Source organism: Sebastes umbrosus, chromosome 18 (genome assembly GCF_015220745.1).
Source record: "Sebastes umbrosus isolate fSebUmb1 chromosome 18, fSebUmb1.pri, whole genome shotgun sequence".
Lineage (NCBI taxonomy): Eukaryota > Metazoa > Chordata > Actinopteri > Perciformes > Sebastidae > Sebastes > Sebastes umbrosus.
This window is the reverse complement of record NC_051286.1, coordinates 5488133-5501441: the sequence shown is the minus strand read 5'-3', so window position 1 is coordinate 5501441 and position 13309 is coordinate 5488133. Positions and strand designations below refer to the sequence as shown.

The 13309-nt window shown below is 43.1% G+C and overlaps 1 protein-coding gene across 6 annotated transcripts in view; it reads right to left on the bottom strand.

The window, feature by feature from the left end:
- Nucleotides 1-1352, bottom strand: part of si:dkey-174m14.3 (uncharacterized protein LOC563117 homolog) — a 31801-nt gene extending 30449 nt beyond the window's left edge. For 2 of the 6 annotated variants that reach the window (XM_037751352.1, XM_037751355.1), the window contains exons 1-2: nucleotides 1114-1352; nucleotides 975-1012 (exon numbers count right to left, since the gene is read on the bottom strand). Coding sequence is in view for 3 of the 6 variants with exons in the window: in XM_037751355.1 (XP_037607283.1) it covers nucleotides 975-997 (23 nt within the window). In the remaining 3 variants the exon portion in view is untranslated. Of the gene's footprint in view, nucleotides 1-570; nucleotides 927-974 lie in introns of those variants that run through there. The other 4 variants (XM_037751351.1, XM_037751354.1, XM_037751353.1 and 1 more) reach the window with 3 other exon arrangements.
- Nucleotides 1353-13309: the final 11957 nt, after the last annotated feature.

Genomic DNA, 13309 nt, shown 5'->3' with positions numbered 1-13309 from the left:
AGAAAAGTGGGAGAGCACTTGTAATTTCATAACGAGCTCATTAAAATCCGTTTATGCAGGCATCAGCTCAGTTATCACCTAAGCTTTGTGTGACAATTTGAGACCGTCAGGTGTATTTAAATACATAAAAATCACTGATTAGAGTTGTTCGTAGTGGTGAAGCAGCGCTGCCATGCAGAGTAATTAATCAGCGCTATAGGTGCATTCCGACAGGTGACTGTCTGAAATCATGCAGATGTATAAGAGTCGGTTTTACTATCTTAACACATTCAAGACTAATTAAAACAACCCTCCTGATTGATTCCTTAGAGAAAAAGCTTTTACAGTAACGCCACATACGCTGCAGTGAATTTTCCTGCATACAACCACCAGCCTTGTTCTGCACAAACAACACCCTTTTATCTTTCAAACTATCAGAAAAGCAGATCATTCCTAACAGCACTGCATCAATGCACAGAGAGCACGAACTGACACAGCGAGTGCAGCCACATCACATACAGATGAGCACATATTCACACACATTCACAGCCTTGTAATCCAAATCAAAAGATGCAAACGGCGAAGCAGTACCTTCCGCTCAGGCAGAGCTTCATCCTGGAGACCGAGAGAGATAAAAATCCTGCCCGCCTCAGAGCCTCGCCGGGGAAATGGAGAAACCCCCCCTCTATGTGCTATCTGTATTGGCTTACCCAGCTCTCTCCCTTAAAGCTCAGAGAAACCCCACCACATGCACAACACCACCACCCCACCACCACTGCCGCCGCCACCGCCACCACCACCAACAGCACGCCACTCCAGCAGCAGCAGCAGCAGCTGAGCCAGGAGGGAAGACAGAGGGAGTGCAAGAGTGGAAAGACAGAGAGGAAGAGTGGGAGGGAAGGAGCTTAAAGGAAGAAGACAGGGAGAACGCGGGGGCGTCATGATGGAGCGCTGAAAGATGTGTGCAGAGAGAGAGAGAGAGAGAGAGAGCTTACCTGATAGCGTCTATGTCGTTCATCTCTTCGTCCGGCACCTAAAAGGAAATGACAGCGTGTTAGTGGAGGGGACCCATAAAACTGGCCCGGGAGCTGCCAAGTAGAGCATCGCCGCAGCACAAACAGAAACAAAACATACATATTCATCAGCAGGCACGCTCTCTGTTTCCCCCTCTTGTTTTTGTTTATGTTTCTTCTTCCCCCCTTCTCCCCGCTCCCCTCATTTGCTCCTCTCCATCGCTGCTCGTGAGAAAGCCCTCATCAGGCTGTCTACATCTGCGCTTACTTGAGGTGAGAACAATCATATCATAGCAAGAGTGTGAGAGTGAGATAGAGGAAGGAAGGGGAGGGAGTGCGGAGGGAGAGCGGAAACCTCCATTGCAGCCAGACTGCAGATACATGGCAAGCCCCCCCACGAGGGATACTGGCAGCAACTCAATATCTAGTCTAGGTGCTGAATCGGAGAAAGAGAAAGAAGAGGAGGGGGTGTGGGAAGAGATGGAGAAAGCAAGGGGAGGAAGGTGAGGGGGAACAGGTGGTCCAATCTGTTGAATCTTACATCTCAAGTCCCAGGCTGTTAGGGAGAATACGTTTTATACAAGCCTGCTGCTGGCCCTTTTTCTGAAGGCGATGAATTATGCATCATTCCTACCAGTATTCTCATCTTCATTCAGATTTAGGGTGCAGGCCTGATGGAGTGTGGCACCCATGCTGCCGTGTTATCATGTTTCATGATTTGCTGGAAACTAGGGCTGGGGCAATATATCGATATTATGTCGATATCGTGATATGAGACTAGATATCGTCTTAGATTTTGGATATCGTAATATTACATAAGTGTTGTCTTTTCCTGGTTTTAAAGGCTGCGTTACAGTAAAGTGATGTCATTCTCTGAACTTATCAGATTGTTTTAGCTGGTCTATTATTTCCCTATTGTCACAATATTGATATCGCGGTATTTGGTAACAAATATTGTGATATTTGATTTTCTCCATGTCTCCCAGCCCTACTGGAAATTAGTAGGGGGAGGGATTCACGCACGTCCACTAGTGTCTGGAGGCGTAACGATTCATCTACTACATCGACGTATCGGCTTAGATTCCTACGATCCATCGATATGTACTCGTCAAGTTGTCCTTCACGGGGGACGTATATCGATCTAAAATCAATTTGCAAGGTAAATAATCTATTGTATCAATACTAAGAAGTTGCACCTTGTCTTTAAGCACGACGAACATTACATGGATGTATTTTTTAGCACTTTTAATAGTAAAGAAATGTTAAACGTTACTCCTGTTCACTCTCCCTGTGTATGACGTCATCGACGTGTGCCAGCAGCGGCAATCTCAGAAAGACGATAACAAAACAAAGCATGGCTGATGGCGAGGAAGAGCCAGGCGAGCGAGAGATTTTCAAGCCCCGTTTGAGGTCCAGCGTGTGGAAACATTTTAGGGGTCCTTGATAAAATCACTCGCTGTTTGCAGAATATGCAAAGGCCAGATGAAATACAACGCCAACACAACCAATCTTTCCACGCGCCTACTGAGGCGCCATGCACTTCATTTTTTGTTAAATGTCATTGCTCTACCTTTTGTTTTGAAAATGAGAACAGAAGCAGCAGGTTAAACCACTGTTCATTTAACTTGAATAGAAGTTGATTTACTATATTTTTGGTTAAATATTGCACCACCTTGTATCTTGAGAACGAAGCAGCGGGTCCTGAAGTTGCACTTTTTATTATTTTCAAATAAAAGGTGTATGTATTTGCCATTAATCGTTGTTTACTTGTTTATATCCATAATTAATTTATCCCTGATTCCCTTACAAGAAAAACTTGACTTGGAATCCTGACCTGCACTGTCCAGTACCCAGCTAGTTATTTCACAGTCACACTGATTTTTTTGCAAAAAAGAGTTAGTGTCATTGAATCGTATCGTATCGTTCTAGATGAGCCAAATATCGTCCTTGAATCGAATCGGAACCATGGAAAGTGATACGCATCGCATCGTTGTAAAAATCGTTACAACCCTAATAGTGCTATTAATGAAGGCAGCAAAGACATTATTTGATCTCCAGGATGAGTGGGAAACATAACCCACCCACAAAAACACGCTTTTATCGGATTTTGCATCTTCAGCGAGTGCACAGCTGAAGGTCGTGTGCCTGTGAAGAATGTTTCGTTACCGCGCTCGCACAAGGACTCGTGTGAGGAGATGAAACTTTGCAGCGACACACACAGACACACACACACACACACACACACACACACACACACACGCACACTACACCGAGATGAACACCAACAGGCTCACATGCCTGCCTCTCTCAGCCCCCACACCACCCACCTTTTTTTCAAGCAGTTGCTAAGGTGACGGCAAAGGCTGAATTTTAATCAGACAATAAATTAAGGCAATGTGATCTTCTCCTTTATTATTAAATGGCAGCGGTGCTACTTTCGAAGATCTGTCAAGTATGTTTTGGGTGCGGAGAGAAACACTGACAGACTGCAAATTAAAAAGTCTTTGTGAGCAGTGCAATCGCTTGTTTAGAGATTGTCCAAAGAAGACAAAACATAGTTATATATGAGCTAAATAATGCGATTTTTATGCTTTTTAGTAATACATTTTGAAATAAGAGGAGGATAGCCGGATGGATTATCCTCTACCACTGAGATGAAGGCTGTAAATACACTCACTTTTGATGCAGTAATTGCTAATTGCGCCTCCAGGCCCGCCTTCCTGTGACACGCACACTGTAAGTGTGGGGAAACCACCGGTTGCTATTCCTGAAGGAAACACAGTTGTTGAAACAGGTTCTTTGCATCCACAGCCGTTTTAGCGAGGTTACGCCTCAAGCTGAGTAAATGATGGATGTCACACAATAAATGCTGGTGAGTGGGCTGAGTCAGTAAGTGACTGCATTGTTCAGATGAGGAGCTGCTGACGGGTAGAATGCTAATGAGCATGCACCCGTAAAAGCCTGTTCACTGGTCAGCATGAAGCGCCCTTATAGACGCATCATCATCGTCGTCGTTGTCGTCATCATCCTCGTCATAACTTGTGGATCAGCTGTAGGGCTTAGTTGATTAGTTGACTAATTGGTTGTTTTGATCTTAGTCGACTAAGATTTCTTTAGTCTTTTTTTATGCTTTTTCATCCTGAATGACTTATTTCCAAGAAACTTATGAGCACATCTCTGGTAAACACAAGATTTAAAGTGGTGCTTTTGTGTGATTCTTTGTGAGAAACTCTGTCAATTAAATTAACTAATCGATTAGTCGACAAAATCCTACGAGTGTTAGTCGACTAAGAATTTCTTTGTTCAAAGACAGCCCTAATCAGCTGTCAGAGTGGCAGCATGTCTGTGTGGTTCAGCGGACTTACTTACACACCATGTTTAAATTAGTTTTTTACATAAAAACAAAAAAATGAGAAGTGTAATGAGTGTTAATTCTTACAATGTTGAGACTTTTCTTTAAAGCTGCTGATTTTTTGCGGGGCCAATAAGGGGAAGTGGAAGGTGTTCAATATCAAGTTCATATGACGAACCTGTTAGCAAACAGTTGCCTATATATTAACAATATGTATATAAGAAGTGGACGTAGTCACCGTGACGTCACCGTGACGTCACCCATTGGTCTTTGGACTGACATTTTGAAGCCTCGAGTTTGGCATTTTGGCCATTGCCATCTTAGTTTTTTTGCCGTCACTATCTTGTTCAACCAGAAGTGACACCAGAGGGTGGAGCTAAGTACAACTGAAAACTGAATAATTAATTTTAATCTGAATAACATTTTTAGGCAACCAAAATGTGACAAATAACTTTCATGAACTGAAAACACACTGTGAAAGGGTTAAAGTTGTAAGGCGAAAACACAGACAACTCCCTAAAGCATCCCGTGCTTTATGGTCTATTTGACTCTAAATGGGACCATAATCTACTAAATGAACATCATGCTGTATTGAAGAAGACTTGATGCTAGTGATTGAGACCATAAACTCATGTTTACAATGTTTACTGAGGTAATAAATCAAGTGAGAAGTAGGCTCATTTTCTCATAGACTTCTATACAATCAGACTTCTTTTTGCAACCAGAGGAGTCGCCCCCTGTTGGCTATTAGAAACCGGTGGTTGCCCACTGGTATTTACACATCCAGCAGATATGAAGCAACGTTAGCATTCATTTTGGAGTTGTTTTTCCAGCCACCTGACAAATTCAAGTCTAATATTTACTCTAGGTCTGTTTTAGTGAAGATGCTCCATGTTTGATGCTGAGCAGGCAGAGTACAGTGGCGTTTTTAGAGCTTTTTCACTAAAACAGCTGCCAGCTGAGTGAACCAAAACAGTGATGTTTGATTAAAGTGGCTTTAAATCTTAAATCTGTTTTCTTTTCTTTGACTGTGAGACCATATGTCTACCTTATTTGTTTTGTGTATGTTTTTCTTGCGAGACATGAACATGAACAGATTGTGAAAACAAATTTCCCTCCAGAGACAATAAAGACTTTAAGTTTTCTTTCTATAAACATATCTCCCCTTAATACTTTTTAATTTCATTCATGTTATGGCTGTATGGATTATTTCCTGTGTGCTGTAGATTAAAACAAAAACCCTCACAGACTGCATTAGACAAAGAACTAGTAACTTCATGACTTGCCGGTTTCTTCCTGTACCTCTTTACGCTCTGAATAATAGAGCAGAAAAGCCCTAGAAAAATCAAGAACAACTAATCATCCAAAGACTTGATTTATTCAGGCACCACTTCAAACTCTGTGAGAAACAATTTCCGCTCCAATCATAACATATGTTTCGAGGCCTGGCTTTGATTAAAGACTGGGATGACTTTCATCACTCACCATGTTGATGCCCCGGGGCAGAGAGGCAGATCTGTAGGGGTATCCGGGGAAGTCACGATAAAACTCCGGAAAGGGACTCGTCATTTCAAACCCTTCACTAAACTGTGGAGGAGGTGGGATCACCGCGGTTTCCTCGACTATCTCCAGCTGTGGCGGCGTCTCTACTTTTATCTCCAGCTCTTGTGGCTCGTCATCCCTCCTCACGGTGTCGATGTCCGTCTCCAGATAGGCTTTCTGTGCCGGGTCAAGGGGCTCTTCTTGGGTCTGCTCGAGTAAAAAGCCCTGCTGTTGGGCCATCGAGCAGGGCACCCTGGGGCTCCACTGTGTCGCCGCTTGAACCTCGTCTTCAGGTGGTGGAGTTGTGGTGGTGAAGCTGGAGGGAGAGGCTGGTTTCCCAAACGCCTGCAGGCCGTTTGGGTCAAGCACGTTGGATGCCACCTCATCCAGGAACTGCGAAAACTTCACTTTGGCTTCGGTCTTCTCCTCCAGCAGACACTGTAGTTTTACTCTTTTGGCGCTGGCGTGGATCTGTGCAGAGCCCCTCCCCTGACACAGCCCACCCCTCTCTGGCCATGCGTGGAGTTTGCTGCTGCCTCCGCCCTGCTCCGCCTGTGGTTGAAGCCGTCTGGAAGGACATCCTGCAAACTTCCCCCATCTTCTCTCCTCTTTCAGTCGGGTTTGAAACGCTTCCTGGCTTTGCTTCTTGATGGTGCTGTGCAGGAGGCAGGTCACCCCAGAGCTCCAGCTGTACAGGCTGCCGGTGCCCTCGCTGCTGCTGCTGGGAGCACTGGGGCAGGATTGCTGGCTAGGGGTGGACTGGTTATATAAGGGGCCAATCAGCTCCTCAAGCCAGACCTGATCGCTGAGAGCTCCAGAGGGGGCCCAAGATTTTGGCGATGGCTGCTTTGCTCTGCAGGCTGTGCTGCTTGTCACCTCCATCCTGATGGAGTTCTGTCTGCATGGATGTGTCCTCTAATTGTTGCAGCTGCCAGATGATCCATGGTCCAGTGGACAGCCCCAAATTTAAAGAGTTCTACCCCAATCCTACCTCATTATTGTGCAAGCCTGACCTAGAAGAGATCCAATACTTTTCACTCGAGGCTGAACAGATGGCCTCCTTTAGTGCCAGAATAACCCCTTGCTGTGTCAGACAAGGACATCCTTGACTTAAAATTTAATGCAGGAGAATTATGGAGACATCCTATTAGGTCACTCTAACAAAACTATCGCTGATTTTTTAATATTTGCCCGTAATATCCTTGTATCTTTCGTTCTGAGGCCAAAGACAGTGAAATTTCTCTGCTGTTACTCTGCGGGAGCTTCAGGTTTGGATTTAATGAGAAGGGATTTTAGCACAATCGTAGCAAGTGTCTTTGCTCGTCGAGCAGAGCTTACTCCGAGGGTTGCTGTTCTTAATTGGACCGTCTATTGATAGCAAAGCAGGCAAAGCTTTTTCAGTTTTTTCCAGGTCAGTGGTCGTAGAAGAGCATTGATCCAGCAGAGCACATGGCAGCTGACACACAGACTAATGGACGGGCTTGTAGAGTAATGGATTACGATAACCTCATCAATATCTCTCATTAACAGAACAGCGGCGCTCATGAAGGAACTCTAAGACATAGTGTATGTTTGAAATGGAAAGAGACTTTCTACTGATAGGGCTGCACGATTATGGCCAAAATGATAATCACAAGTGATCAATATTGAGATCACAATTATTTATAAGGGGTGGGAAAAAAATCGATTCACCACTATGTATCGCATTTTACGATTTTTAAATAGATTTTTTAATGCCAGAATTAATATGTTTTCTTCCTTTAAGTCTATGTGGAGGTAGAAGGAAGTTACCACTTTTATTGTTGTAGTCTGAGTAACGTGACGTCATATCTGTTCCGTATCCGTCAACCAAAATAAACCGCAACTGGCCGCATCGATGAAGTACAAAACAGCGTAGAGTCAGTGTGGATACGACTTGAACCCTCACATTTTAAATCCAAAGTGGTAAACACTACACACATAGTAAAGTATGGAAACACTTTAGGTTCCACACATTGTCATTGTCAGCCACAGCTGCTGTTACAGTTTCACATTTTGTGACACTTCTGTATCTTCTCCTAATTTAATCATCTCCTGATACATGCATGCAATCTTTATCATGAAGACAGCTCTCACATACTGAAACGCTGTGTATTCATATGGGCATACTGGAGCTCTTTTTCATCAATATTCAAGTGATTATATAACTGCATCAATAACACCTCTGTTAGTCTGAGCATGGGAGGAGTGCAAGAGATCGGGATTGGCAAGTGAGTGGCAGCAGTTTGACGGGAATTAAATGCCACATATACAAAAGCCGGGCTGGGTAGAGTCTCTTTAATGTAAGACCCCAACAAAGAGTATAGAAGCAAAGAGGCGAAAGTGTATGCTGTAAGCCTGTACCGTGGTGGATGTATTAACGTCTCTGTACCCAAACAACCAGCTATCAGCCAGTAGCTAGTAGTGCTAGTGGCATGACATAAACAGAATTTAATGTGGTGTAGACTATTTACTAACACGCAGGGTAAAAGCACAGGACACCACCTCTTATACATCTATGGTCTGTGGTCTATTGGACATTGATTTTGGAGGTCCTTGATATGAAAGAGATTGAGATTGCTCTCTAAATCTATGTGCTGGATTTTCCTAACTTCCATTTATGTCCATCGCTCACTTAATGCTTTATGCTAAAAGTTAAATAAACAAATAAGTAGGAAAGTAAATAGTTATAATAGTATGCATATTTATAATATTTTTATTGTTCAACACAGGCCATTTCAGTAGAGACATTAAAATTATGACGATTTGCTTTTGTATGGCACTTTGTAGGTGGACGTTTAACTCATGTCATTATGGTAGTCGACTCGATTACAGTCTAAAATGGCGAAGGCGTAGGTCTACTGCTGGGCGCTGGCGTTGCAATGGAACGTATAATTAACTTTAATTTCTTAGCAATGCACGTTCTTTGACCCAAATCTAAAGCATGAGTTAAAAATGAATGCTTGTACAAAATCTGAACTGGAAACAAAGGCTCATTAGTCTTCTAGAGTATGCAACAGGAGATACCACCAAGTGCAGCACCCAGCACAACAATCCTGTATTATTCCACCACAACAAAACACTGCAGAAATGTCTTAACCGTAACAATATTTAATATTTCAAGCCTTTATGATCTAATTTGATGTCTGAGCATAAGACCACAGAGGAGACCTTCAACTTGTGCTACCTATACAGTCTTTCGCCGAGTATTTCCCTTGGATCAGACAGGGATAATATACTGTACAGTGCATCTTGTCATGCAGCAGCCAGACTGTTTTGGTCCCCAGGGGTATCATTAGCGCCGCATCTGATATGTAGGGTTTGAGCCATGACTGGGTGGCCGGCTATACGCATGCGTTCCTCCAGACTTGGGCCCCACACTGTGCACATGCTGCTACAGCTATAGTCGGCTCACAGGACAACCCATGGGACCACCCTGTCTGGTACCGGGGAGGAGCACCAAGCCTTCAGCACACAGACATATCTCTATATCATTTTCTCCATCCTGTTTCCCCTCTTTCTTCAGGCCCCTTCGCCATTGTGCTGCCATTTCTCACCAATTTCAGACTTTCCAGACAGGCTTCTATGATGAATGTCTTTAATAATCTCTTTTCAATCTCAGGAGGAGGAGAGGGGTGGGAGCCAATTTAGAAGTATCGCCCTGACGGGAGAGACAGTCAGCCCGTGGCTGCCCGGAGGTAATGGTGCTGAAATGGATTCCTTCTACAAGCGCAGAGCTAGAGATAATTGGTGATGCTTGCTTGCTCGGTGGTTGGAATGCGCTTTTCCCTCGCTGGCTGGTTGTGTCGCTGCCTGGCTGGGCTGAGCCTCTGCAGGGGCCACAGTTTGTGCCTCCCTCACTAAGCCTGCAGAGCAGACTAAATGCCACAGCTGATCAGCTCTCTCTGGCCATGAAGAAGCGTGGCCTTGTGCCACTCAGCTGTTACTATGGCAGTGTGATTTGTTTCTGCTCGACCTCATCAGATCAGCTCTCTCACCTGTCCACACAGCCTCATGCTAAACACAGACAGGAGGACAGGAGGTCAGTTTGATGTAGGGCTGACCTGAATGCTTCGAAGCTTCGACCGTTGCCATGGTATTCAACCTCCAAATCACTATTTGAATGCTTGCGTTTTTTTAATTTTTGTATGTAATAATAATGTATGAATCCCAAAATAGCTCATGAAGTAAGGAATAAACCCACAACAGATAAAAAATGTGTGATTAATTTGCGATTAAATAATTTAAACGATTCACAGCCCTAGTTTTTAGCCTACAAACTGATCAAATGTGTCAGTGAACTAATAGCTTGTATGAGAGGACCGGAAAGCCCGACCTGAAAGTTAAAGCAACGTGCTATCAGCAGGACCACTGCCTCTCTCCCCTGCTCGTCCTTTAAAGCACCACATGCAACGCCGGCGCAATTGATTTCAGATTGTTGGAAACACTTTCAGAGAATCACTTAACCTGTTCACATCTTTAGGTCTGCATAGTGGATGTTCGGGCATGGAGCTTACTAACTGTGTCTTGTACCTGTCAATAATGGCTAACAGGTGCACTTATGAAAAGCCAAGATGAGGAAACAGCGTGTCATCAGACGCAGCATCTGTAATCCATCTCATGCAGAGACACTTGTCAATGCCTCCGGACCTGTGGGGTCGCTTTCAGAGAGCCACACTGTGAAATCAAATGAGAATGGGCTAAATTGAATAAGGGCCAGCTCAGTCTGGAGGTGTACAGATAGGTTTCCAGGGATCCCCGCAGAACACACAGTGAGGTCTGCAATAACATCAGTCAGACAGCAATTACAGAAGCACATAATGCATACCACAAGGGCCATGAGCATCTGTTCTAACAGGAAGCCTGTTAGCACAGACAAAACCTGTTCAATCAGATAGATATGTAGGTAGGTAGGTAGGTAGGTAGGTAGGTAGATAAATAGATAGATGGATAGTTAGATAGATAGATAGATAGATAGATAGATAGGTAGATCGCATCAACCAACAGCTCTGCGCTGAGTCAAAGACTATAGAGGAATATTGTATAAACTCTACTGTAGATTTACAGCGTCTTAATCTATGGCTTTAATTCTTGTGGGTTCAGAGTGGATAATATTTCTACATGGATGTGCTACTGGGGAGGGGGACCAGCTGACCTCAATACATGTCATTATCATGCCACAGTTTTCTTTCAACGGAGCCTGTCATATCACTGTGTGTGTGCTGCAGTCACACAGCAAATGGGGACCGTGGCATCGTGCAGCCGATTCACAAAGTTGTTATCACGAGTAATGATTGACTTCATGGTTGAACAGATGAAGAAATGAGCTCTACCGGCGGAGACCCCCCCCCCCCACTTCAACTACAGAATCTCAACAAAAGAAGACATCATGAATGGTAGTGGCTTCTCTGAGGTTTCTGAGAAGTGCAGTCCAAAAACGTGCAGTTCATTAGATACACCTAGCTCAAACTAATGCAGTCTTATACAACAGTCCTGCAGGGCAAATGTCAGCATGCTAATATGCTCACAATGACCATGCTGATGTTTGGTGCTAGCATGCTAACATTCGCTGATTAGCACAACACAAGCAGATTGTCATTAGTTTTGCAGGTATTTAGCAGGTGGCAACCTTCGGTTATGAAAAGTTAAGCCAATGATGATAAACTTGCATTCTTACTAACAGCCAGCAGGGGGCGACTCCTCTGGTTGCAAAAAGAAGTCTAATTGTATTGAAGTCTATGAGAAAATGAGCCTACTTCTCACTTGATTTATTACCTCAGTAAACATAGTAAACATGAGTTTATGGTCTCAATTGCTAGTTTCATATGCTTTAGGGCGTGGCTACCTTGTGATTGACAGGTCGCTGCCATGGCGTTGTCCGGTCTGGGAGTTGTCCGTGTTATGTCTGATGGCCAAAATGACGAATGTGAGGCTTCAATCGTAATCACTGTGACATCACCCAATGGTTTGGTTCTTGGTTTTTGGCCGTCGGCATCTTGGTTTTCTACAACCAAAAGTGACATGAGAGAGTGGAGCTAAGTACAACCAAATACTGAATAAGACATTTTTAGGTGACTAAAAATGTTATAATTAACTTTCATGAACTGAAAACACACTGTGAAAGAGTTAAAGTTGTAAGACGAAAACACAGACAACTCCCAGACCGGACAACGCCGTGGTAGCGACCAGTCAATCACAAGGTACCCACGCCTTAAAGCATCCCCTGCTTTATGGTCTATTTGACTCTAAATGGGACCATAATTTACTAAATGAACATCATGCTGTATTGAAGAAGACTTGAAACTAGCGATCGAGACCATAAACTCATGTTTACAATGTTTACTGAGGTAACAAATCAAGTGAGAAGTAGACTCATTTTCTCATAGACTTCTAAACAATCAGACAGTCAGAGGATCACCAAAGTCATTAAGCTTCATCCTCTGAGGACCATGAATGTCAGTACAAAATTTGATGCCGATCCATCTAGTAGCTGTTGAGATATTTCAGTCTGGATCAAGCAATACTGCCATCTAAAGAGCCACGCCAGTAGCATGACTAACAATTAGCCTGTACTCCATGTACAATAGACAAAGCTTCTCTTGTAGCAGTTGTGTACTCTCTCTTTGCGTTGTGTTATTAATGATGTCCACACACCCTCACTTTTGGCTCCAACTCGCCATTTATTCTGATAATACAGAGATGATGTTAGATCTCCCACAGTCAGTCTCACAGCGACAAAGCTTCTCAAAGATGCTAAAACAAAATGATATCAGTTGAAGTTGCTGTTGATTAGCCAGTTAGCTTTAACTAAGCTAGCAAAGTCACCGACAACATGGCGTGTTCAACAAAGTGCTCCACACAATCAAAGAGGCAACTAATATCAACATTCAGCATTTTCTCTAGTACTTGGAAGCTTAGCTCAACATACAATTTACAGAAAACACAATTTTACCCATAAAAACAAGGCTTATGCTCTTTATATTTACGGAGCTAATTCAAAGTCAACCTACCACGGAGACGACATATCCAGACTGTTGACGAGATACGGGGTGCACCTGTCAAGTCTGCAGGGGCGCAGTAGCTAATGCTACGTACACACAACGGTCTCCATGGCAACCTCCATTATAATCAGCTATCAGAGTAAATAATATATAAAATTAATAATAATTAAATAATAAAGTAAATATATAAAATGAATAATAATTAAATAATAAAGTAAATATATAAAATTAATAATAATTAAATAATAAATTAAATATATAAAATGAATAATAATTAAATAATAAAGTAAATAATAAAGTAAATAACACGATATTGAAACAGATGACATATAATACATTCATTCAGTGTACATACATATAAACATATTAAGACAGAGTTAGTAATGGCAAGTGTAATCATTAAC